Here is a 25251-nt window from a genome sequence, read left to right as displayed (position 1 = left end):
TCTCAATTTTAGGGATTATATTTATGTTCCCATGATACAACTACAACAAAAACGCTATTTACAAAAAATATATACACTATTTTTTAAAAAGGTACATCATTTATTTTAAAAATAGGGATAATATTTTTAGCAATCATAATAGGTACCTAATATACAATGTATCTACATGTAAATAATGTACCTAATATACAATGTATCTACATGTAAATAATGTACCTTAATAAGTAATTTTTCGTTCATAAAAAATTAAATAATTAGGTACATTATATTGTCAAATCCATTAGTATGTTTAATAATAAAAAGTAAGTAGAAAATTTTCTTAAATAGCTAACATTGTTTTAATTAAAGAAAATAACATCCTGGTTCAATTCCAACTCCGGCCTCGACTCAAGCTCAGATCCCAATCCAGATTCCTACTAAACCTGTATCCTATGCATCTTCCGCTGCACAGATTATGACTTTCAGACTAACGACCCTGACACATGGACGAGATTGCACATATTGTGGTGATCCAAGACACACTTATGAGACTTGTTTTAAATTGCATGGCTACCCCGAATGGTGGGCTACTCTCAAAGATCGAACACAACATGATATGACGTAATGGTACTGGTTATGGATTCCATACTTCGGATAAAAGTGATTCTACGAGCTGGATAATTGATTTCGATGCAACTGATCATATGACGTTTGATCCTGGTGATTTTCTAAATACTATACAACCTCGATGAACATGTATTGCTAACGCCAATGGAATTACTTATCCTATTATAATTGTAATTTATTTACTTTAATTCCTGATTTCCTACTATAAATAGAAATATGAATTTATTATTTACTTCCCCATTAAAGTTCCGTTGTATTATAAATATGAACTCCTACAAGGAGAATAATACACAGAAAATTTTCACAAACAAATATTCTCATATTAAGTTTCATATTTTAGCATGCGATATAATTAATCAAATGGGTCTTTGAAGTTTTTTTTTGGACAAAGAAAATGGGTCTTTGAAGTTAGGCATTCGTGGAATGTGTGGTTTCTTACTTTGAAAGGCTTTAGTTCACGTTTTTTTCCACCATTTGCTCCATTTTCGCATGAATGATTCCATTATGCAAGAAGAGAGAAAGTCTCCAAGTCTAGGTCTTGACCTAACAAGGAGCCAAATTGGCCAAGTGTTGCGTTTTTTGGACGAAACTGGTATAACATTCAATCAGAGCACTCAAGGCAGTGCCAAATTACAACAGAGCAAGAGTCCAGTGAACAGGGGACTACAGCAGAAACTGATAAAAGTAAAAACATCAAACAGAACACGACTACAAAGTGGAATGTAAAAATAAAAAATAAGTTGCTTCAGAAATCCCATAAAAGCGTCCAGAACATTCCAGCATTGCTCAAATGGAAAATTTAATTCTTTTGACAAACTCAATCGTGTTCATATACTTGAATGTATTTAAAATAAAATATTTTTAAAAAAGGTCAAAATATGGTTACCATGACAAATTACTCGATTTACTCAAACATGTTGCAATGACTGCAATTTGAACTTTAAGTAGAAAACTAATTAATCACATCGTTTACTTTGTTGCAGAGCTCATAAGTCATAGGGATGTTGAGAGAGAGAGAGAGAGAGAGAGAGAGAGAGAGAGAGAGAGAGAGAGAGAGAGAGAGAGAGAGACAAGGATGATCAATTGAACACTGTAAAAGAGGGGACACGGTTAAAGTGAATGTTGCAGAGAAATAAGGTTGAGTTGTAACGTGCATGCTTAAAGGGGAAGGGAAAACGATGTGATGAGCTGATGAGTTGCCTGCAATCTTTGCTTCCTCCATTATTTATTTATTTTGGTAGGATAGTACTGTAACAGTTGCTTGCTTCCATTCAAATAATCGATCACCATGTTTAAGCAATATGCTTGCTTTCTAACGTGAATTAAAGAAGATGAAGGAAAAACGTGAATTGGGTTTTACCCTTTTTAATGTGACTCTTTTACGATTAAGCTTTCATGATTCACAATCTGACTAAGGGCTCGTTGTATAGTGATGAAAGTAATTATATGGAAAAGCACATGGGAAGTGCTCTCATAATTAGACTTTTGTGAGTTATTGCTAATAGGTAGGGACTGAGGATGAAATTAGACTCATGGCCACAATAATTGCCTTGTGGGACGGATTATTTGCTTAATAGTAAGTGAACGGATTGAGTTCTTATGACTTATGAAGTTCAGAGTAAGTAGTACGTAACCTGCAAAATGATCCATTGAATTCAATGTGAGTAAAGCATGTGGCAAGCAGGCCACAGATATTACGTTAATGCAGTGTGCATAATTCCTTGCTTCCTTTGCTTGCCCCACTAGGAACTCATAATTGGAGACTAAGAACCAATCTTCTTTCTGGGTGCGCATTATTAGTCCCAGAATTCAGAATAATATATCATTAATCAATATTAACAACCAAATGCAGGCAAAGAAAAATATATTTTCTGATTCAAGCTCTCCATAATATTCGTATCATTCGTCTAACTTCTCTTGTATGTTCAAATAACCATCCTAGTAACACTTCCACTTGAAGTTTTCCTATCAACAACATGAGTTAAAACCAGAGGATCAAACCTTCATCCACGGTGGCACTAAAAGTTTACTCACGAAAAAGTCGTGCAGCTGCTGCTAGTAAGCAAACTGAACCGAGACATTAACTGTGAATCTCCTACCAGCTTGTTTCATGAAGAGATGATATGCTGAAAGGTGCATTTTAAAGCATTGACAGCCGACAGGTGAAACAATGCACTTTCCCTTGTTATACCAACACAGACCCTTCCCTTTATATTATATTCTTGAAGCTGGCAGAACTGTCCTTGTCGAACCACACACATATACTGAAAAGCTCTAAATAATTAGTGCAAAGTATTACTCGATTACCATATTAATTTCACAATGAGGTTCATAATATGCACAGACCTGAGTATTCACTCTGAGTATCCACTGGCCTCACTATATCATGGCAGAGAATGCCTCAAAATGTGGGAGTTTCAGAGGCCAATTAATAAAGGGAGGTCTTCTTTTTAGAATTTTTGAGGTTAAATTGAATTCCTGCGCCATTTCCTGCATAAGGTAACCAGGTGAAATTAGCTAATAGATGAAAAGTCATATCCAGTTGACACCTTGCCACTAGTTAATTAAGAACCAGTAGTTACATAACTAATCCAAAAAATTTGTACCACCAGATAATGAACAGAAGCTAAATCTACAGATATCTGATACTACACAAGACACTAAAAAAATGCAACGAAAAAGCTTTCATTTACACATAAACCACAATCCCAACACATAGTTTGAAGTACTTTTTGTCTATCAAAGCACAAAGAGATACTTCCAAAATATAAACCACTTGCACAACTTTGCGGGTGCATAATTTACTGTCATGAACTCTAGTCATCACATTGTAAACCAAAATCCCAAAATTACCTTATTAGCTAGATATATAGAATTTGACCAAAAGTCGTCTACAAAATCAGTATCCATAATATTGACTACCTTGATTTCTCGATACGAAATCTGATTGACTGGGATATTGGCAGGGCATTCATGTCTTAGGGACAAGAAAATCTGCAACAGCCGCTTTCTGTCAAACAATAAAAACAATATGACAAAATTGTAATAAAATGCATTTCTAAATAAAAGTTGGAGCATACTTATCACCCTACTTGCATAAAGATGACTCAGTAGACGGATAATGTGCTCCTTTGGCAGCGGTGCCTTGCTTTCTTCCAGTGGTTCCAAGAATGACTTCATGCAAACCAGCCTTATTCCAACATATTGAATACCTGTGAATCAAAGCATTTAGGAATCAGTAGTAACCAAACAATACACGCTCACTTTATATGTAGAACTGTCAAAATTAAATAACAAGTACCCGCATGTTAAAGTGGTCAAAGCAGTCTTGGAATGCTGAAATTCCTTTGGTGGCATTGGAGCTGCCCATATTAGTGGCTGCCAGTAGCATTAGTATATGCATTTATAATAACCATCTCTAATGCAATATCACAGAGTACACACTTCACAGACCTGGTTCACTTGAAAGGGACTCATTAGCTCATTTGACAATGGTAGAATGCGATCATGCAGCGCTTGTTTCAAGCGATCAACCACAAGAACCATTTCAGAGCCGTGAGGCGATTGTCCAACAGTAATGGAAGAGAGGTAAACAGGTTGCAGAAAGAATGAAAGCAGAGCTCCTGAAATAAGAATATGTATGACCTCACCAACTAACTTATAACTAGTAATGCCCATGTAACCAAGTACGGCCAATATAATCATGAAGATTAGTCAAACTGGCTCAGTCTAGGTACACCATCAAACATTCAAGGATGCCCGACCAAAAGAGGCCAGGTATGCATTTAGACCAGAGTTTCTATATCCAGGATTGACTGAATGAAGCCCTATCTTGGGTACATGATAGAGCAAATGACAAACCTTGAACTCCAACTACATTCCAACGAGCCATCTTGTCAGAGCAACTAACTGATAAAGTTGTATCACCACGACCAGGCTTTCTTTGAACCGAGCCAATTAGTTGTGAAGCATCACCTGAAAATAAGGTAACATACAGATGCTACATGACTCAAATCTCATGTCAAGAGTAATGATTCTTTTCTCAAAAAGAAGCTGCCAACATTCACTAGAAAAATATTCAACCCACCGCATTATGGTGACAAATGGAAACATAAATTTTTAGCAAATATAGAACAAAGATGAGGACAAGTACAAAATCCCATTACCATTAGTATTTGGCAGAGCCTCTTCATTTATTGAAACATTAAGCTCGTCCAAAGATGAACCCCGTTCTGTTGGTGAGATGTTTTTTGGGGGAGACAACAGTGAACTCGGAGATGCAACCCCACCTGCAAGAAAGGAGAATAAGTATAATCGCAGTATTGGTTTGTCTTTGTCCTGATATAGATATAAAGATCTCTAAGTAGGGCAAAAACCGAAGAAAAAAGGACTCTTTTCTTGGATATGAACAATAACTGACATGGTAGTTGTGATATGTACAAGTGTAATTGCAAACCCTTCCTCAGTTTGTATTTTCCTTGGCCATCACCATTAGGGTCCAATTCAAAAAGCAAGTTTTTGGCATCACCATTTTGGAATTGTGTGCTTCCATTGCTATCACTTTGCTTACTATAAACTTGAGTAAGACACTGAATCTGTGCATAGAAGAACCTAGTGCCAGAGAAGCCAAGTATACCAATAAGCACCATAAACTAAAAATATAAGGTAGAGATATATTTAACAAATGCAAATTCCCCCCAAAAAAATTGGTACTTTTCAACTAAGCACACATAATTTGGATGCATTTCATGCCACGTGAAGCATAGCACTCGTAAATTAGCAACTTTTTATTAGAAACTAAAAACCTCAGTAAAGATCTTCGGGCTATAATCTCGGCGTGGGAATCATTGACGACATCACCGTTGGAGCTCAAGAGTGAACGCCCAAGACATTTGGTCCCAGTTCCCAACGCGACAACTTCCAATTCTGAACAATTGAAAGTGTTAAGAACACTGTTTGCTTTCCAGGAAAGTGCAGGAAAATCAAATTTAGAAAAGAAAAAACGAAGGAAAGTAGGACCTTGAGAAGGAGAGGAAACGAGGAAAGCGGCCAAGACGGTGACTTCGCGACCCTGAGGCTTGCCTTTCTTGGGAAGAGAGTTGTAGAGTGAGAACACCTTGTCCGAGACCTTCTCGCCCCACTCTATTTTTGAAGAGGAAGAAAGAGCAGAAGACGGCGTTTCGAAGCAGGACGGCGACGCCATGCTGCAGAAAGTGGTGGCAGGGGTGAGTGAGAGAAGAGAGGCTCCCGCCTCCGATTTCTGGTCATTCGGACTACGTGGTTGGATTTGGATTGGGTAGACTTCCAATTCATTTTTTGGGTCTAGAATTGGGCCAATCTTGTGCACCCAAGAAGAAAAGAAAGGAGCCCAATTTCACCATTTTCCATTACAAGACTGACCCAAACATAGAGATACCAACTACAAAATGATTGAAGGGAGATTTGAACTTAAGAGCTAATTTAATATTAAGAAATTATCACTAGATCAAGAGAATTGGTATTGAATATAGGCTCACTTGTAAGTGCTTATGTGAGAAGCACTTTTACTCATTAAAGTTAGCTGAAAGCACTTTCAGCCATTCTAAAAGCACTTTCAATTTCTTGTTAAGTGAAATATCATTTATCTTCCTACTTGAGAACTTCTCGATCCCCTCTTTAGTATGAATAATGCTATTTGGATATCAATAATGCTATTTGGGCCACTTTTACTTACTCATGTCGGATCCACCTATATTAGAGAGGTGGTCAATAAGGTGGTCAGTAAAAGTAGTACAAATAGCAGCACTCTTATGTAGGATCATCTCTTAGTCCAGATTCATAGCGGTTTTGTTCTTGTTTGTAGGGTTGGCAATCCTCTTGCAATTCAGAATTGTCTCATGAAGAAGTAGGCAAGTAGCAATAAGCTACTATCTACCAAAAATCAATAAAGGTTGGAAAGTGGAGAATACTATTTGCTTGTGCTTTTAACCTCTAATGGTGTTTCATTATCATATAAGATCTTGATTCTAGGTTAAATAGATTGATTGGTACTGGTAAAGGCTAATTTAAATTTAAATTAATAGAAAGTGAATTATGAGGTGTAAAGTCTCTCATACCTTGGGAATAAAGGCAACATGAAATGAAAGTCCCCCACATTATTATTGTTGATATCCATTAAATTAATAATAAAAACTGAGACTAAGAGACACCAGTTGAGATATTTAGCAAGATACCAACACAAAGCAATGCCCATTGCCCAACATCTCAATCTTTTACCGGGAATTTTGTCCCACAATTAAAAAAGAAAAATAGAAAAAATAAAGAGATATTTAGTTATATACCCATTTTTAGCACTAGTGACATAGATAAACCCGACACCATTTAATTTCTATAAATAAACCCAAAAAATAACTACCGACTCTATTGAATTTAATTTTAATTATTAAATTATTTTAATGCCCTATTAAGTGTTGTGAGTTTTTGAAAGAGGTTTTAGGGTTGAGCTTGTTTTAATAAATGAATGACAATTTTGTAATTTATAGGAAGTTCGAAGCCTCTTTATTATATTGTAAATAGGTTTTGGGTGTGTTTCTAAAGTACATTTTATATATGATTTTTTTTATAATTTGAGCTCTTATATTGGGTATAATAGTAATTCTCTAAAAATAAAGGAAGAAAATGTAATTTATTAAGATATATAAATATATATATATGAAAGGCCAATCAGTGTTCCAGTTGGTGAAGAGCAACATACTCCACATCACAGCGCTACTGCATGAACGGTGCAAACGGCCGAGATTGGCGGGGCCAAACCCACGTGGTGCGCCAAACTGCCAGCCAACATGCTTCAATCTGAGATGTCAAATGCTCAATTGTTTGCTTCTCCAGAGCGCGTGGAACTGTAGAGATTGTCCCTTTCTTTTTTTCCTTTTTTTTTTTTTTTTTTTGTCTTTTATCCCAAAAATACATAAGCTTATTACATATCTTTTTTATCCGAATAATACTAATTTACTTGTACAAGGGAAGTTTTTATCCCGTCTTTGTCGTTTGTACTCTTTTTTCATATTAAAAAAACTAATAAAAGAAAATGTGTAAAATGGGATGCACAGTAATAAATTTAATTTCGGATCAAATAATAACTCAGAGCCAATGTGAAATTAACTTGGCATAAGTTATTTTCTTTGCTTTAATTGATTAAGGACTTTAAATCTTCTTGATTTTGAGAGCTTAGACTACATAAAATGCTATTTTCGCAATACTTTACTTTTTTCTTTTATGGTTTCACTTAAATGACTTTTTGATTTCAAAAAAGTGAATTTATCGACTAATCTTTGGTCTAGTGATATTTGTTTGTAATTAATTGAAGGCAGGTTCGACTCACATAAATAACGATGACGATATATAATCATGATGAATTTGATACCTAACTATGATCTAATATTGACCCATTATAAATAAATGTTGTAAATATCAAATTGTTTGTAAAACAAAAACCAAAAAACTGAAGAAAGATTCCAAACCTTGGTTCAAATATTGTGAAAAAGAAAAAAGAAACTTTAACCAAATATTCAAAAAGGAAGGAAAAATAACCAAGGTGGTTGGTGTGAGTGGTTCGGCACTCTCATTCCTTAAGAGAGGTCAAAGGTTCGATCCTTGCTCTCGTACGGAGTCACCACTTTGGCCAACACTTTACCCCTTACGGGCCGACCCGGTGTGAGTGGGGATTAGTCTGGATTGTGGTTAAGGCTTAAAGGTGCCACCCATAATTGGGGCCCATCCAGGACCACCTCATGATTCAGACCAAAAAAAAAAGGAAGGAAAAAAAAGGAAAACAAAAAACAAAAACAAAAGAGAAAAAGGGAAAAGGAAACAGAATATGGGTGATTCCCGCGTTATCTACGCGCGTAGGAATGACCCACCGATTGTTTCACAATAAAGTAGCGCGCATCCGGTCAAAAAAAATCTTAAATACGGTCCCAGCAAACGGTGTCGTTTCATCTCACCACGCTTGCCGACATAATCATATCTCAACCGCGCCTACGTGGCATCACTGTAGCAGTTTAAGTACCTGTCGACATGGGATTAAAGCATTTACACGAAAAGCACACGCACCGTCAGATCCAACGGGCACAAAACATCAACGGCTAACATGGATTGTGGGCCCCGCACTCCCTCCCTCACGTATAAATGCGAAGAGACCGAAGGACGTGAAGTGTTGTCAGTGGAGAAGTCGAGAGTTATCCGTTGAGATTTTTGAGAAAAATGGGAGCAACAATGGAAGAGGAGCTGAAGAAGGCAGAACCCCAGCCTGCTTTACTGGCTGAGCCTCCTCTGGCCTCGGCCCCAAACGACGTCGCTGAGGAGAAGGCCGTGGTGCCTCCGCCGCGCGAGGTAGATGTGAAGGGAGATGATGACACAAAAGCCCTTGCCGTAGTTGAGAGTAAGTGAAAGCCTCCGCCTCTCTCTCTCACACAGTGAAACAGTAAAAAGATGAAAACTTTACAGAGTGTTTGTGGTAAATTTGGTTTCTTTTTGGTCTGTTTTACAGAGGCTCCAGAAGCAGTGGTGAAAAAGCCTTCTGGAGGATCAATTGATAGAGGTGATGAATTTAATTTAATTTAATTGATTTTAGTGAAATGATGAGAATGATAATTCCAAATTAGGTAGTAGTGGATGAGCAGAGAGATAACCCATGTGGTTGATTGTGGTGGTGTTGATGTTTTTTTTTTGTTTTTGTGTTTTTCAGATATAGCTCTTTCACATCTTGAAAAAGAAAAGAGTTTGTCTTTTATCAGGGCATGGGAAGAAAGTGAAAAGGCTAAGGCAGAGAACAAGTAAGGCTTGATTTTCGCTCAAATCAATTGTCCTTCGATTATTTTTATTGGGTTTTTTTCTTAAGAGTTCAAGATTTTGAGTCAATACTGCTCTGAAATAAGTGCTGTATTTTTGTGATGTGTTTTATATGTTGTAGTTTTATGAGTGATCCCCTTTTTCCAATGGCTTATGAAATGAAACTGTCAAACACAGGGCCCAAAAGAAACTTTCTGATATTACTGCATGGGAAAACAGCAGGAAAGCATCTGTGGAAGCCAAACTGAGAAGCATGGAGGTGACTTCCTTTTTCTTTTTGCTTCTGTTTTGATTGGAATTTGGAACCAACCTCAATTTAAGTTTGGAACTAATGGGATGAAGTTAACCAAATTAGTTAGAAACTTGGAATTCATTTCAGTTTAAATTCAAATTTAACACTTTCATTGGTTATCAGGAAAAATTGGAGAAGAAAAAAGCACAATATGCAGAAAAAATGAAAAACCAAGTTGCTCTTCTTCACAAACAAGCAGATGAGAAGAGAGCTTTGGCTATAGCCAATCGCGGGGAAGACTTCCTTAAGGCAGATGAGACCGCTGCTAAATACCGTGCAACTGGAAGTATTCCAAAGAAGTTCCTTGGCTGCTTTTGAAGTACTGCTTTGAGCCTGGTTTGAAAACAATCAATGTAACTTCTGGTTTTTTCATGTGTATATCTTTCCTGGTTTGTTCCTTTTTTTTTCTTCTTGGTCGGGTCCTGTTTGGTCTATGTTTTGTGTGAAAACTGACTAGACAATCAGCAAATGTTCGTCATCGTCCATAGTTGTATAGGAAGTGTATTTGATTTGTGAGGTCCAAGTTTGTTATTTGTTATATACATTTGAGATCAGATGTTGCTGTCCTTGAGGACTGAAGCTTTTTCTAGTAATGGGATAACTCTACACTATTCATCTTTCGTTCCTGCTTCATGTTGTGTTGAACTTTGTATTAGCTCTCTGCAATGCTGATGGTTTAACCATTTGTCATGCGCAGTAAATTAGTAGGAACTGTTATTGACACTTCATAGCGGTCATCTTGCACTCCTCCAAGTGCAATTTTCTCATCTCGTTTTATACGAGAGGAGTGCAGAATGACATTTTTGGAACGCCAACAGCAGTTCCCAGTCACTGAATGAGTTTTCAAATTTCAATATACTGTTGGGAAGCTATCTTCTGTGACTTGTAATCACCTGGAACTTGACAGTGGATTATAGCCTCTTGGGGTTTGCTCAGCTTTCAAAACAAAGCTTTCGAGAAACCGGAAAAAAAAAAACGACCAAACACTAAGCAGATAACAGGCAATAAGAGTCTCTCTGAACTGAACCAGAGCATGGCAATGACCAAGCCTGCTTTCTCTGTGTAGTAACAGCATCTGGCATTTCCTATGCAGGGGCACCAGTATATAGAATTTTAAATAGTTTTAAGCCGACCCCAAGCTGTGTTCTTGGAGCATCAAAATTATATATGTCATTAAGACAATAAGAGAGATATAACTAGTTAATTCATATCTGAAAGGATTGAGGAATATGTATCTACTATATATACTGAATCCTGAACAAACTAAGATTTGTTAACGAAAGCCTACTTAGTGGTAACAGCACTGCCACTTTTAAGCTAAAATGTATCAAAACAGGACCCTTACTCTTAGCTCTCTAACTAAATTGACAGCTTATAGAAGACAACCACCAAAAATTCGAGCAGCACCTCAAAAAAAAGGAAGCTCCCAAGCCTGCTTCAGAGGGGGCAAATGAAAGAATTGGGTGTCCACCTAGCAGGAGTTGTTGCATAGTCATCCACATTGTCTTCAAGGAAGCTCATGTCATTGTTAATGGGGAAATTCAGCAGCAGCTGCAATGCAGTGTCCGACGAGTCCTCTAAATCATTGGAACATGAGGAGTCCGACCCGGCCATCACATCTTCGGTGTTCAACTGCCAGGGCTTGTACTCCACATCTTCAGTGTTGGATTGGAAGATCTTGTATCCCATATCTTCAGTGTTGGTCTGGCAACTCTTGTATTCCAAATCTTCAGTGTTGGTCTGGCAAATCTTGTATCCCACATCTTCAGTGTTGGTCTGGCAAATATTGTGTCCCACATATTCAGTGTTGGTCTGGCAAATCTTGTCTTCCATATCCTCGTTTTGATCTCCGGCCATGGTTGATGACCCTGTTAAGGTGTTGCCAACTTCTGTTGTCACAGCTGACACTGATCCGCATTTCGTCGAAGAAGATGCCTGAGACATGGGGCTAGGGCATGCAGAGTTATCCACGGTAGTGAGGTTTCTGAATGCTTCTCCAACTTCAGAGTTCCATAAGCGTAGAAAATAGTCAGGCTCAGATTTCTCCGGAGGTTGGCTGAAGAGTGATGACTCCCTGGAAAGCCGAGCCTCAGCTTCAAGCCTAGCACTCTCCCATTGTGCCATGTGACGGGTGGCCAGGGAAGCAGGTGCTGTGCTAGTTAAACTGTTAGAGTCAACGGGCTTATGTGTTTGTGGATCAATCCCCATGAGGAGGAGACGTTTCTTCAGGTGTGTGTTCCATAAATTCTTGATCTCATTGTCAGTTCTTCCAGGCAACTGAGAAGCTATAGCAGCCCACCTGAAAATTGTTTTTGATACAAGCAAGAGAGTGAGAAACTGGACAAATTTTCTGCAACAGATTCAACTTAACACAATAGATTCAATCATATCATACCATGATATTCAGAATATGCTATAACTTTTCAAGTGTTTTTCATCACATAATATGAATGACAAGTTGGTCTTCACGTGGTCTTAATGTCTTGTGTTGTTCAATACACAGTTAATGAAAGGTAAATCAGTTCTAAATTTCCAAAAGATGGGCGTATCACAGTTTGAAAGCAAGCCAAGAATCGCAAATGTACTACCTGTTTCCGAGTATGCCATGAAGCTGTATGATAAGCTTCTCTTCATCCTTAGTGAAGGGGCCTCTTTTAATGTCTGGCCTAAGATAATTTGTCCACCTGAGCCGACAACTCTTCCCACAGCGTAGAAGACCTATAAAAATAGAAAACCACACTCAATATATGAACAAGACCAAGAATCTGAAACGAAAAATGAACAAATCAAGCACAATATTAATTATTTGGATTTACCCCCAACTTCCTATAATGTTTTAAACATAATATCCAAGAAAACTCAGAGAAAAGGGGAGCCGGACATGAAAAGAGTCAAAAGCAATTATACTTGTACAGAACCATACAAAATGTTAACAAAGGAGGCAGCAAAACAACCTTTTTAAAGAAATATCCTTCTGGTTTTGTCTGGTTTTCTTCAACACAAAATAAAGGTTGAGGAAATGATTAACCTAGACTAATGGTGAAAATTTCTCAAAGTAACTTTGGTTCAGCTCATTCATCCACACACACCAAAATGAAAAAGAAAGAGGAAAAGAATAAGGGGAAAGTAATAAACAGATTTGTTTGCAAACTGTAAATAAAAACACATACAGAAGGGGAAGGTAACTATAATTTAACTCATTCACCAAAGAAAAAGAGGAAAAGAACAAGGGGAAAGTAGTAAACAGATTTGATTTTACAAACAACTTATCAAAAAGAACATAATTTCAAGTAAGCCAAGAGGTTAATGGGGCCTCTGGGACCAGAGACTAAAACCCATCACTCCTAGTCCCTCAAAGTTCAAGCACAACCATCTGACTCAGTAGACATGAAGAAAAATTTGACACTGTTAAGTTAGCACTTTAAGATGTCCTTTACATCGCATGAAAGAGCTTTTCTTTGACATCAGAAAACAACAAACCAAAGCAGCAACTTTTGGGTGTCAAAAGGCAATATGGACCAAACTAAGACAGAAACCAAGTAACATACAGAAAGAAGGAAAGTAAGAAACACCCAAAGAAACCTGCAAGCTTGGGGAGAGAGCGCCAGCTGCCATGGCCATTATTCTTGTTGATATAGTTCAGAAGAGCCTCATCCTCTTCAGCTGACCATGGCCCTCTCTTCAATCCTCTGTTGTCACAACAAGGAGACCTTCCCATATCTCACACACCCTTTTAATTCCCAACACAGAGACAGAGAGAGACACACAACCACAACCACCACCTCCACCAATCCACCACTACCAAACACCAACAATAAAGATGCCAAGAAACCCAATTTAAAGCTCCACACACCCTTATCTTTATGAGAAGAAAAGAGGATTTGCAAATTAATGCTGGAGTTTGATCTCTATCTGGATGAATAAGGAGAAGGTGATATATATTTAATATATAGAATTATGTATGTGGGTTGTCTGAAAGGAAAGGAGGTACAAGTTCAGCTAGTTTCAAGCTGTCTTTTGCAATAAATGTTTGGGGTTTGGTGGTACGCAGAGAGAGAGAAAATTGTATCATCATTGAAAAGTTAAAGACTTGGCCCCAACAATGAAAGAGAGTTAATGGTGGGATTTCTTTTTTTGAGGTTTTCATTTACACTCAACTGGAAAGAGAGAGGCCAAATGCATGGAAGATGACAGTGACAACATTAATGGTGGATTCTCACACAGAAAGACAGAGTAATGTTTATTTAGAGAGAGAGAGAGAGAGAGAGAGAGAGAGAGAGAGAGAAGAACTTGGAAGGCATTAATGGCAAAGACAATGACCTGCAGAGTACGGACACGCCATGACATGAAATGACCATGCATTTCCATTTTCCTCTATGTTTCTTAATTTATAAGAAATTTTAGAAACTACCCATTAAATCTTGCTAAGCCAATTAGACCATGGTTGGTCACTCGGAAAGTGGAAGTGGAAAACTAATCAAGATCTTTTCTTCTCCATTTTTCATGCTTGCATGCAGAGCAACCCTCGTTCAATTGGTTCGAAACTTGAGGAAGTGGAGGAGAAGAAGAAATTAACTGTGGGTTTGCTCAGTTTTCTCTGTTGGCTCATTGCATGGATTTGAAAATATTTATTAGATTACAGGCTTTATTATAAATGCTCTGCCTCAATAGAAATAATGCTTTAACCAAATTTTATATATTTCATTGAATATTTTCACAATTATCATAATAATCAAGAGTTCATTTAATTTTTTTTCCCTGCAAGTGAATAATTTCTATGTTTGCTGTTTGAAATTGGATTGAGGAAGTTGAGGAGAGTCAGAGAGAAGTCAAAATTGGAAAAAGTGGGGCAAAGTCCAATTCAATCCCAATCTAATAAATGTGGTCAATTGAACTTTCAAAGTCAAGTTTCTGCAACCCCATGTTACTCTACTCCTTTGGTTCATGCTCATCTTTGCCATTTCCTTTTTCCTCTCTTTTATATATATATATATAAAAAAATTTCATGTGGACAGAAAAGTACAGAGAGTCATGTGACATGTTCATATATGACACATACAAAAAAACATCTACATGGTGCAGTGAAAATCTCCTATACCAACTTGTTCATCTGTGTCAGGATTAAATTACTGGTCTTGCAAACATTTATACCATGACATATAAATAGCTGAGACCTGATGAGATGGATGAAAATTTAAAAAAGATATTAGTCACCAAAGCCCAAAAGACCTCAACCAAAATGAATCTATTAAAAATTTGTAAAGGGTAAGAAAAATAAGTGGACAGGAAGCCAACAATTTTGCTTGTTTATCTAATATTTCTCTTTATTAGGCGGTGGAGCATTAGGTTTTGTAGGTTCCTAGGGATGAGTCTGTCTGTGAGAACTGTGGCTGGCTGGGGTCAAGCAATAAATATATATGGCAGAGAGACGAGAGACATGGAAGGAAGGTTGAGGTGGCCTGTTTTTCTTGTGTTGTCGGCTGCTGCTGCATGCTTGTACTATTCACAAATTAATTGAACGCATAAGGACTTTGTTTACCAAGGGCTCCTAAAGTATAAATCACTTGATCAAGTTTTTACAATAATTGATGAACATGTGATGCCAATTTGACACTTGAAAATGGATGGTAAGTATGTGTTTTGATTTGTGGTTTTTTGCACTTGAAAAGGAGTAAGAGGTTTGTTTAATTTTCATTTTGAGATGTCCGGCTCTTTACATGCGAGTTCAATTTTTTTTTTTTTGGTAGTGTAAATTAGATTTGATAATCACCTCGTCAAGCAAGCTTTTGCATTATGATTTCAAAAAGATAAAGTCTTGTTGGGGTTTTGGTCAACACATTTCCATTTCCAGCACTTTCAAATAGTAGTACTGAAATGTTGATTCCATAATTTCGATGTAGACGTTTAGTAAAATGACCACTAAGCATGAAAACCTATTAATTCCAGCTAGAATCATCATTGCGTTGCTTTCAAAATCAGCATTACTTTTTCCGTGGAGAGGGATGTTCAAACCACAATGCTTGCTGCCCAAGCAAGCAAAACCACTTCTATTTCCAACCAAGGTGCCCTCCCAAATGGTAGCTGCAGATTCTGTCAGGTAGCTACCCCTTGACCAAGAGCATAACAAAAACCAAGGAAATAGAAAGTTGTTTCTTTACTATTAAAAAATACAGAGTTGTTTCTGCAATCTGCATAGATTAAAAGGTTGTTTCTTGTCTAACAAGTAAGAAAAACAACTTATCTAAAAAGCACCAAAGGGTGTCGCAGACCCCAGTAGTACAAGGAAAAAAAATAGCTTTGAAAAAGTGATTCTAGTAGTAGATATGTACAAAAATCTAAAAAGTGGAACAAAAAATCAAAGGAAAAAAACAGTATGAGATCTCCTTTGGAAGCATTCAATAAAAGCTAGCTTTGAAAAAAGTGATTTTTACCACCAACGGGTATGTTTGTTTGTAATATTTGGGTATAGTTATTCTACAAGGTAAATTATGCCTTAGCTAGCAAGATCCTAGCATGTATCACAACTACACTTTGTTGGCAAGGTTAGATAATGATAGTTCATATAGACTCGAATTACAAACTTTGGCATGACATCAACTAATACTAATTTTGAAGTAGGTAGAATGGATTGATTGGAAAAAAGAAAATTAAGTCAAGACAATATGATTAAGTAAGTCAAGACAATATGATTAAGTTTTATGGGCCCTATTTATGGGCTTACATATGAAAAGCCCTAAAAGAAAACAACAAAAAGTGACAATAGGAGCACTGTTTTCTGATAATTACCCAATTTCATAAGAATCATGAACCCAATAAAAAATAACTTATTTGAATTGGTACAAATGTTAAATTTCCCACATTAATTTCTCAATAAAAATTGAAACAAAAAAAGAGGATACAACTAATATCCATGATGATTTTGTTTAAACACAACCCACCAAAAAATCAGCTTACAGTCTCAAAGTAATCTGTGAACAAGTTATACATATATTTGAACAAGATGGGATAGCTTGCTCCCAAAAGAAAGAAAGAAAAAGAAAAAGTTCAAGTAGCTCTGAAAGGCAAGGACGATGTGGCAAAATGCATCTTAAGATTCCTCTGGTGGTGGTTGGTCAGTCTGGTCCTCGGATTCTGGTTCTGTTGTTGGTTCTGGTTGTGGCTCAGGAGGGCCTTCTGCAGCAGCTGGCTCAGTAGCTAGTGCATTTTTCCTGTTTGCAGCAGCCTGGAGGACATGGCTATAATTTCCTTTCTCCAGGAAGAGCTGAGAAAAATGGTGCTTGCAGTAAAGAACTCCATCCAGAGCAGCATAGGATGAATGTGTAAGAGGGCAGCCCCCATGAGCACACCTGAAGCATGACTTGTGGTAACTTTCTCCCTCCAATGTCACCTGTTTAAATTAGAGCATCAGAGAAAATGAAAAATAATTAAATTTCTCAATCTATAAACCTCGCTAGTTTGTGTTTGCTTGCGGAAGAAGAAACTAAAATTTCCTTTGGATTACCTTCTCCAGTGGATAGACTGTCTTTGAGCAAGTTGCACACTTGTCTAGGGTTCCAGAGAACATGGAGGAGAGTTTGCTGGGGGCCCTATTCTGTAGAAAGTATCACAGTTCATATTAATACCTCTGCAATTTTAAGATCAATATATATACACATGTATATGTTTGGTCAAAATCCAATGGTTGACATTCATCCTAGGAAGCAAAATACTTTGTCTGGATTTAAACTAAGTTTGAATGCCAACCATTGGATTTGAAAATCTAATGGTTGGTGACCATGGTCAATGGACAATATGCTTTTTTCTTGGCATAGGATATAGATGTATGTGACAATGAAAATACAGACCAGTTGTTCATTTTGCTTCTCAGCAGACTTTGCTGCAACAAAATTCATAAAAAAACAACTAATGTTAGCAAACAGAGGATTATCTGTTAATGATGCATATTAGCTAAAAAAACTAAAAGAAGTAAAGATAAGGGAAAATTCTCACGTTGGAAATTCTTGCTGAAATTCCCAGATTCTTTGAAAAGCTGCTCAAAATGAGGTTTGCAGTAGAGGACTCCATCCATGGAGGAATAGGTGCTCATCTGTCAAAAATATATTTTTCTTAATCATTTTGCATATTTGGATGATATTCAACCAAAGGTTTATGATCTTTCAAATGAGTCAAGACTTGGTTATAAGTATCAAAAAATTAACTTTGCAAATGTCCATGTCTCAGTGCCATTAAATGCCTTGTAAACTCGTTCTACTCAACACGTGGATAATTGTGAACCGTTGACGTAAGTTTTACAAATCAATCAATGGTTGACAATTGTTCACGCCTAAGCCGAAGCAAAACTTTAAAAAAATACATACATACGTGTGTTGCAAAATTAAAACACAGGTAAAATGTGACGAGAGAGAAATATATGTACCGAGAGAAATCCTTTGCAGTGGCTGCATTTGAAGCAGGATTTATGATAAGGTAGTCCTTCAAGGGACAACATATCGACCACATAAACAGTCTTATCACAAGCCTTGCATTTATCCAGAGTTCCTGTAAATGCCATTGTTTTCTTTTTTCAAAGAGATCTAAAACCCCAAAATATTGTTGAAAATGGTTTCAACTCAGGTGCCAGAGGGATCAGAGAGAAGTTGATCACGGGAAGAAGCACCGTGCTTGCTACTGGCACCTCAGACAAATCCAAATGGGATTGAGCAAAGTCTCTGATTTGTCTAAACAAAACTTAATTTATATCAGATTATAATGGATTTTGAAATGCTAGTAAATAGAAGACAAGTGAATGGAGTAATTTATGCCCCTAATTGTGGAATTTATCCGACTGGATTGGAGTAAAACAAGGCTGGTGCTCTGACCTTTTCAAGAGAAAATAAGAAATTTATATTTGAGATGACAAAATGAGAGCCAACTATTTTGCTATTTGGTTGTTGGTAGTTATGTTTGTTAAAAATAGTATGCTTTTAATTGTCCAATGAGATGTGTGAATCACTCCAAACTGTTGAAATTGCAAATTTGCAAGGGCCAACCATCTGATTAGTAATGGCAAAAGATAGTGTTCAAGCCAATAGGTTATTTTATCTGGAGCCAGTGAATCCTTGCTATTTTTACTTCTCAAAGCCCAAAAAAAAAAATCATTCCATTGAAAGGTACGGAAAGGTATACAGATTGGAGTGCTATAAATATTATGGCTCGTGGGTTGATGCTAGATTTGCTTGTTTCTTCAGCAAAATCAAACTGACCAAACATAACTTTATTTTCATTTATCTGAAGTTCTGAACCAAACTATATCTTACAAATCATCATAACCAGGAATTTTGAGGATAAAATTATTTCACATTGAACTATACAAATTGAAGAAAAAAAGTTTGGCTATGTATATGCATGTTTAAAGAAAGGCAAATTGGGTATACCGGTATGAAAAAAGAAAAAAGTTTTATTGCAAAACTCACCCCAGTAGAGCAAATCATGCTATAAGAGTATTTGAACGACCCAACCATGGAGGCAATACAACTTGCTGGCATAGTATGAGATCTGAGATGGTCTTTCCGTGCCGGTCAATCCTTCTAGAGCAGTTCACACCGCCATCAAGAATGTCCCGAACCACAACGTTTAACGATCGGATTCCCTTAACTTCATAAATTTCCACTTTTACATTTTCATTGACCCATTTGTCTCTTTCATTGATAGCATCCATGTCCGGGAACGAAGAAGAATTTAGAAGGGCTGAGACTACTTTCTTTACCCACTGGGGTGTTATGATTGACTTTAACCTTACTATATCTGGAGGAAAATGTGGGATGATCGAAAAATTCAAGTCATTTCCTTTATCTCCAGCTCGGACATGTCCTACATCATAGAGTGGAATCTTGTGGCCAGATGGAGCAGGAGAGATTGCACTTCCAATAAATGGACTATCCGAATTTGTAGAAGAATGGACTTCATCTGCTTGTGTAATTGACAATGCAGACTCATGCGGAAGACAGATATTTGATGTTAACGCTGTGGTGTGCTTTACTGCAGTCCGCCAGAGTACATGTTCACGCTTGACCTGAAAGACCAAACAAATAAGTTTTTCTTCAGAATTTCTTAGCTTCTGCCACATTGTTATGTGTAACAAAAATCTGTCACCAGTTTGATAAAAAAAACTAATCTTATTAGTCGAAACTGCTAGAAGTTTGATTGGACCGGATTTGGAAGTCAACATCATGGGGTGCAATAAGAAGAAAAAATCAACAAGAAGAAAAGGGGAGCGGGGTAAAAACCCAATGAATATGCTACTTATGGTCAAAGTTTCAAGTTCAGCAAATAAGTTATTAGACCAAAAACCAAAAGGATTTATAACTGAAGAGGGAAGGAGAGAGCAAGTAAATACCAGATATTTTTCAAGGATGATCTCTTTCTTGTGTCCGGTGCTGCATTGAGTAACACAGAGAAACAGACAATTTAAAAGGCTGTCAATTAGTTAGTCCTACATCTACAAGGGTTTCAATTAGTTTCTATGATCTGCAACATCTGCTAACCCAAGGAATATTGAACAGTAGTTCAGTTTTCAGCAAAGGTCTCACTCATAGTTTATATAAACAGGGTCTCAGTGGGATTTGTTAAGCCACAAGCTGCTCATTTGGGAGGCAAAACTGACGCAAAAGCTGATAGGAGATTTACCTGATACCACCACCACCAGCTGGTCCATTTGTATATAAAGCAGTAAACTCTCTAACAAAATGGACTGCGTGTTCCTTCAGCTTGAATAACCCATCCATGCGTAGCCTAATATCGCTAACCGTCCGAGATGAAGCACTGTCACTAAGATTGGTTGCCTTCAGGCTATCAAGCCCAATTATATAAGAAACTACATGGCTGCTAACTCCAGGAATTACTTCTTCCATCCATGATCTAACCTAATATAATATGGAAACAAGAAATAGCTAAACTGATTGGAGTTTTTCAAGTAAAGCACAACCAATATAAAGGATGTCATTCAAAAGTCAAAACCAACTACCCAGTGATACATACAATGAACAGGAATAACACAGTACAAAGGTTTTAAGTTTATTTACCAGAAATTCAGCAGCTTCAGCACGTTTAACACATTCGTATCCTCCATAGGATATTTCTCCCCATCCTTTCCAACCGCAGTCCTGAAAACTAGGAAAATGGAGCGTTAGCCAAACAAGAAACCAGCCAATGACAGTATTAAAGTTCTCACATATAGAAAAAATTAACTAAATATTCGAAATTAAAACAAAATAGAGGAAGAGCTATCAATAACACATGGCAAGACTTACTTAAATTAGTGGCGGATAAGCACTATGTCATAAAAAGTGTTATGTTGGCTCTTGTAGCATTATATGAGGGAACAAAAACCCATAACAGATTTCTTACTGAAGAGCAAAGTACTTTTCCCTAAGGCGTGCAGCTAAGGACAATAAGGTTACATGGCCTAGATCACAAAGCCCGATAAAAGTGATATATTTTGTAAAATTAAGTTATTCAAAAAGGAACCATAAGAATGTTACCTTCGGTACCAACCGCAGGAGTTTATCAGGCACTGATACCGCAGATGGTTTTGCTCCAGCACAGAGAACCTTACAACTTGACATGGGGTAGAATGAAACATCCCGAATATCAATTATCTGCAGTAGAGAACATGATATTTTTTTTCTTCTTAATTCTGCCCTATGTTCCATAATAAATGCTTGAATATATTCATATAACTTACCACATCAGGAGTGATATAAGCACCCGGATCCCCAACCTCATACAGAAGTTGTTCAGCACAAGTACTGAAATTTAAAACCCCACCAGTACCCTCTGCCTTCGCTACAAATACTTTTCCATCAGAGCTTATTTCAGCATAAGGGAGTGACAAATCCAAGAGTTGAGAAAAAGACATATTTCGAGACTTGTCTCCTACAAGAATGAAAAGAAATGCATAAAGCAGTCATATAAACATGAAAACAAATTGCAATTTTACCGTAATAACCCCTTAGTGTGCTAGGATGAAGTTTAACTTAAACAAAATCTCACCTGGGTGCACGAAGTAGCCTCCTGTTAGTTGACAACCACACTCTAGAAGATGGCCAGCCAAAGACCCTTGCGCTAGCTGCTCCAAACTATCCCAGTTCCAACCGAGTTCATAGATCTATTCATACCCCAGTATAACCATTCAGCATTCCTTCTCAAAGGAAATAACTACATAAAAAAGTTAACAAAGCAAGAGGACTAAATTTTTTATAGTGTCATTAGTATTAAAATATACTTTCAGATAAAGATATAATTACCCCCAAGATATTAGGTCCACAATCCACTTACACGATGTTGTTATAAATAGTTAACTTGCATGATTTTACCAGAGAAAGAAAAACACGATGTTGCTCAATCACTGCAGTCATCTTTGATGTAAGATACCCTTCTTTACCTAAATAACTTCACCAACATTTCAGTTTTTATAATAAGTGGTACATATTTTAAAATCTTAATTTCATCTTCGAATTGAATTTCAATCTTGATGACTAAAACCAAGGAGAATGAAAATCTAAGGAAGGGCAAAACTAACATGAGTGGAAATTGTAATGAAATATAGTCTTGGGAAATTGAAGCGACCCATCCATATGATCACAAAGGATCAATAGATAGTATGACATTTTTTTTTAATCAACAGATAATATGACCTTGTATAGGTCATCATGGATGGACCAGAAAAGATTACATAGGTTTTATGGTTGAACTAGTTTAGTCAAATTTATAACCAAGACTACATTTCTTCACAGAAAATTGATGGCGTGGATGATATAGTATATTAAAAAAAAAGAACAGTAAAATATTTGCTTAACACCAAAACAAGCTTGAGTTACCAACCAAACCAGTTACACAAGTTATTATTTTTTCAAGAATAACCAACACCACCTGGTGTCGTGTGGTGGTAAGTGGGAGTCTCTCCCTTGCTCAATGCTTGGGTTCAAGTCACCACATCCTCAAACAAGGCTATGGGATTTTTCCTAGGAAAATAACATTCCTAAATGATCAAATTTCATACCATAGGTGCTAAAAATAAGGCAGCATCTGCAACCCTTGAAGTAATTATTACGTTTGGTTGATACTTTTCCAGACATTCAACAATTGGCGCTGCCCCCAGATACGTGCTAATACCCTTCACAAATTAGAACAAAAATATGAGATCCACCTTTCACAAGTACAATATAAAGGAAAAGAGAAGAGGAATCAATCACTATGGATCAAACTCACTCTTCATCTGATTTGAAAAAATATAGAATATTGACACTAGTTTGCATACTCCCATGATTGCAGGAGTGAAATATTCATGGAAAGGAAGGGTGTCCTTAAATTGTGTGACTAACATGTGATGCCAACAGGAAACGAAAAACAAACATTGCATCTACAATCTTCATTTAACAATGAAAGTTAAATGCAAGAGTACCAGATTCTTACACCTTCCATGATATATGACTTCTCATGAGAGGATCCTGAACCTACATAGACAATGGAAACATTTTTGTTACAATAAATAGAAGCCTTTTTTTTATATAACGAGGAAAGATATGTACATAATACAGTCCTGTAATAAGCCTCTGTTCAAAGGACTGTGTTATGCTGGTCTGCAGGAAATCCCTATAGATATATAGTCTACTTAGTACCTTTTACTATCGATTACCTGTGTTTGTAACAGAAATCTCATGAGCCACAGCAACAGAAACACTAAGCCCCAAGCTGCTTGCTATTTCTATAACCTTTTCCTCTGCCCCATGCGGATCCACTTGCCAGAAAAACAAAATATAATATTTAGACAAAGAAAAAGCTTCAGTAAGTAGAGTTTTGCATTCAGAAAAGAACTAGAACTTTGCAGACTGCATTTGTTTAGTTTCTCACTTGCACCCATGTTGGTGATTATGCAAGTTCCTCTCTCAACAGCCAAAGGTAAGAGCAAGCGCATCCAATCAGAAACTGCACTCATGGAAAAGTACGAGAATGACCAACTGAAGTGTCCAATGTTAGCAAAATTGAGAATTTATTGGGAAACTTCTGATGAACTGTACGTCAAATTCTCATTCAAGAAGATAATCACAATATCAAAGAGGTATAAAAAGACTTAACACGCAACCAATGAATAAATGAAGAATTTCATAGCCATTCATGAATCATAGACACGTACTCCTTGAGTCATAACCATCGCCACCTGACACCATAACTTGATACCGTTCAGCAAGGGTGCGCTCTGCTAGGCATTCAAGCACAATATAGTTCAGCTCTTTGACCCTCTGTAGCAATTTAAGAGCTGCAAAGGGCCTGTCACCTCCAAACCCAGCTCCACAGCCAATGTAAACCTTGTCCCTTCTTTTTGGAGAATTCTCCCTCTGCAGTTCAAACTCAACATAATCAATTCTCCGAATCTTTGATAAACCAGATAAAACTTTGAAGTTAAAATTACTCAAGGCAGACAAAAGGAAATAATAATAATAACACTAACCAACTTGATCACACAATTACGAATCTCATCTACTTCCTGAATTTCCATTGTCATCTGCAGTGTGCTGGAATTAACAGTAAGAAATGGTTTGTATTAATGAAATATGTATTGATGCTATTGGGTTAGGTTGCATTTTCTTATGACTTTCTATTTAATACCAGTATGCATCCCAACAATCAAATAAAGAATATAAAAAAAGGACGATACGTTAACACACTAATCTGCAAATTATCTATATTCATATAAGCCTACAAGAACAAGAACAATAGTCTTTGAGTAACATTTCCAGGATAAACACCATCAAAGTCAGTATATGCTCCAAATTCATTTCTAAAACATTTCAAAATCTTTTCACCAGAATCCCCACAAATGAAGCCCAGATGCTTCCTCAGCATCAATTATCAATTATGATCAGAACTAAAAGAATATGAGACATAAAAAATAAAACTCAAGTCAGCAATTATTCAACTGGGAACTTCCAACTCAAAAACGAACTGGGTTCTGTGTGCTTAAGAAAGTGATTCAAAAACAGGAAATTCGGATAAGTAAAAGCATGAAATCAATTTTGTTCTTGCTAAAGAGAAAGATGGTCTCACGTCACCGGGAAAGCCCGAAGTTGAAGGCAGAGCAAACTTAGGCAAAGATTCGGTCTGCGTTATAAGTGGGAAGTATTTATATTGGCCTTTTTTTTTTTTTTGATGAAATATTGGCCTTTTTGCTTGCTTTGCTTGCACTGTAGTTTTAGCATATGTTTTTTATTCCAAGGGTCCTACTCCATTATGCTTGTGCACTGTCCGCTTCTATTACAAAAGTCTATATTGATACGCTTAATTCCAAATCTTTTTCTTTCTTCTAGTAATGGTTATGGATTAGCTGTAATGTCTTCATAAAATGTGTCGATGGCGACTCTTGAGCTGGCATAGCTAGAAATTTTTGGTGATTCTATTTGTTTTTATCATAGATTATAATAAAATATTATAATACGAGTATCAATTCAATACCAATTGGTAATTGATGGTGATGCACAAGATCTTTT

General features: G+C 36.8%; 5 protein-coding genes across 8 annotated transcripts; 1 reads left to right on the top strand and 4 right to left on the bottom strand.

Annotated features, from left to right (window-relative positions):
• Positions 1-2453: 2453 nt before the first annotated feature.
• On the bottom strand, positions 2454-5896 carry LOC110759277 (tRNA-specific adenosine deaminase TAD1-like). Of its 3 annotated transcripts, XM_021961327.2 has the most exons (11): positions 5626-5892; positions 5412-5532; positions 5027-5217; positions 4773-4895; positions 4468-4581; positions 4060-4229; positions 3908-3984; positions 3699-3818; positions 3529-3616; positions 2953-3096; positions 2454-2870 (listed from the first exon to the last, which is right to left on the bottom strand). In XM_021961327.2, the coding sequence occupies exons 1-10, from the start codon at positions 5807-5809 to the stop codon at positions 2986-2988; spliced, it is 1299 nt and encodes a 432-aa protein (XP_021817019.1). In that variant the 5' UTR covers positions 5810-5892; the 3' UTR covers positions 2454-2870; positions 2953-2985. The 3 variants fall into 3 exon arrangements, 2 of the variants coding, with proteins under 2 accessions (XP_021817019.1, XP_021817023.1); XR_002527082.2 differs by lacking the exon at positions 2454-2870 and having other exon boundaries at positions 2957-3096; positions 3529-3600; positions 5626-5896; XM_021961331.2 differs by lacking the exons at positions 2454-2870; positions 2953-3096 and having other exon boundaries at positions 3529-3600; positions 3687-3818; positions 5626-5896.
• A 2894-nt stretch (positions 5897-8790) lies between these two features.
• LOC110759303 (remorin) lies at positions 8791-10347 on the top strand. The gene is made up of 5 exons (XM_021961358.2): positions 8791-9025; positions 9134-9184; positions 9332-9419; positions 9613-9694; positions 9851-10347. The coding sequence occupies exons 1-5, from the start codon at positions 8848-8850 to the stop codon at positions 10043-10045; spliced, it is 594 nt and encodes a 197-aa protein (XP_021817050.1). The 5' UTR covers positions 8791-8847; the 3' UTR covers positions 10046-10347.
• Positions 10348-10737: 390 nt separating this feature from the next.
• Positions 10738-13937, bottom strand: MYB17 (myb domain protein 17). The gene is made up of 3 exons (XM_021961357.2): positions 13310-13937; positions 12316-12445; positions 10738-12026 (listed from the first exon to the last, which is right to left on the bottom strand). The coding sequence occupies exons 1-3, from the start codon at positions 13443-13445 to the stop codon at positions 11165-11167; spliced, it is 1128 nt and encodes a 375-aa protein (XP_021817049.1). The 5' UTR covers positions 13446-13937; the 3' UTR covers positions 10738-11164.
• Positions 13938-16560: 2623 nt separating this feature from the next.
• PLIM2B (GATA type zinc finger transcription factor family protein) lies at positions 16561-18820 on the bottom strand. Its single transcript, XM_021961343.2, has 5 exons — positions 18144-18820; positions 17717-17813; positions 17572-17603; positions 17229-17318; positions 16561-17114 (listed from the first exon to the last, which is right to left on the bottom strand). Exons 1-5 carry the CDS (start codon positions 18276-18278, stop codon positions 16815-16817), a joined length of 654 nt encoding a protein of 217 aa, XP_021817035.1. The 5' UTR covers positions 18279-18820; the 3' UTR covers positions 16561-16814.
• Positions 18821-18965: 145 nt separating this feature from the next.
• LOC110759332 (propionyl-CoA carboxylase) lies at positions 18966-24961 on the bottom strand. 2 transcript variants are annotated; one of them, XM_021961385.2, is made up of 14 exons: positions 24812-24961; positions 24216-24279; positions 23901-24102; positions 23618-23692; positions 23403-23504; positions 23180-23220; positions 22767-22880; positions 21758-21872; positions 21450-21640; positions 21247-21363; positions 20788-20868; positions 20393-20628; positions 20103-20142; positions 18966-19778 (listed from the first exon to the last, which is right to left on the bottom strand). In XM_021961385.2, the coding sequence occupies exons 2-14, from the start codon at positions 24267-24269 to the stop codon at positions 19194-19196; spliced, it is 1953 nt and encodes a 650-aa protein (XP_021817077.1). In that variant the 5' UTR covers positions 24270-24279; positions 24812-24961; the 3' UTR covers positions 18966-19193. The 2 variants fall into 2 exon arrangements, with proteins under 2 accessions (XP_021817077.1, XP_088104575.1); XM_088248449.1 differs by having other exon boundaries at positions 24817-24884.
• Between the last annotated feature and the right edge of the window lie 290 nt (positions 24962-25251).

This window comes from Prunus avium, chromosome 2 (genome assembly GCF_965620075.1).
Source record: "Prunus avium chromosome 2, drPruAviu1.hap1.1, whole genome shotgun sequence".
Classification (NCBI taxonomy): domain Eukaryota; kingdom Viridiplantae; phylum Streptophyta; class Magnoliopsida; order Rosales; family Rosaceae; genus Prunus; species Prunus avium.
This window is presented reverse-complemented; position numbering and strand designations above follow the sequence as displayed.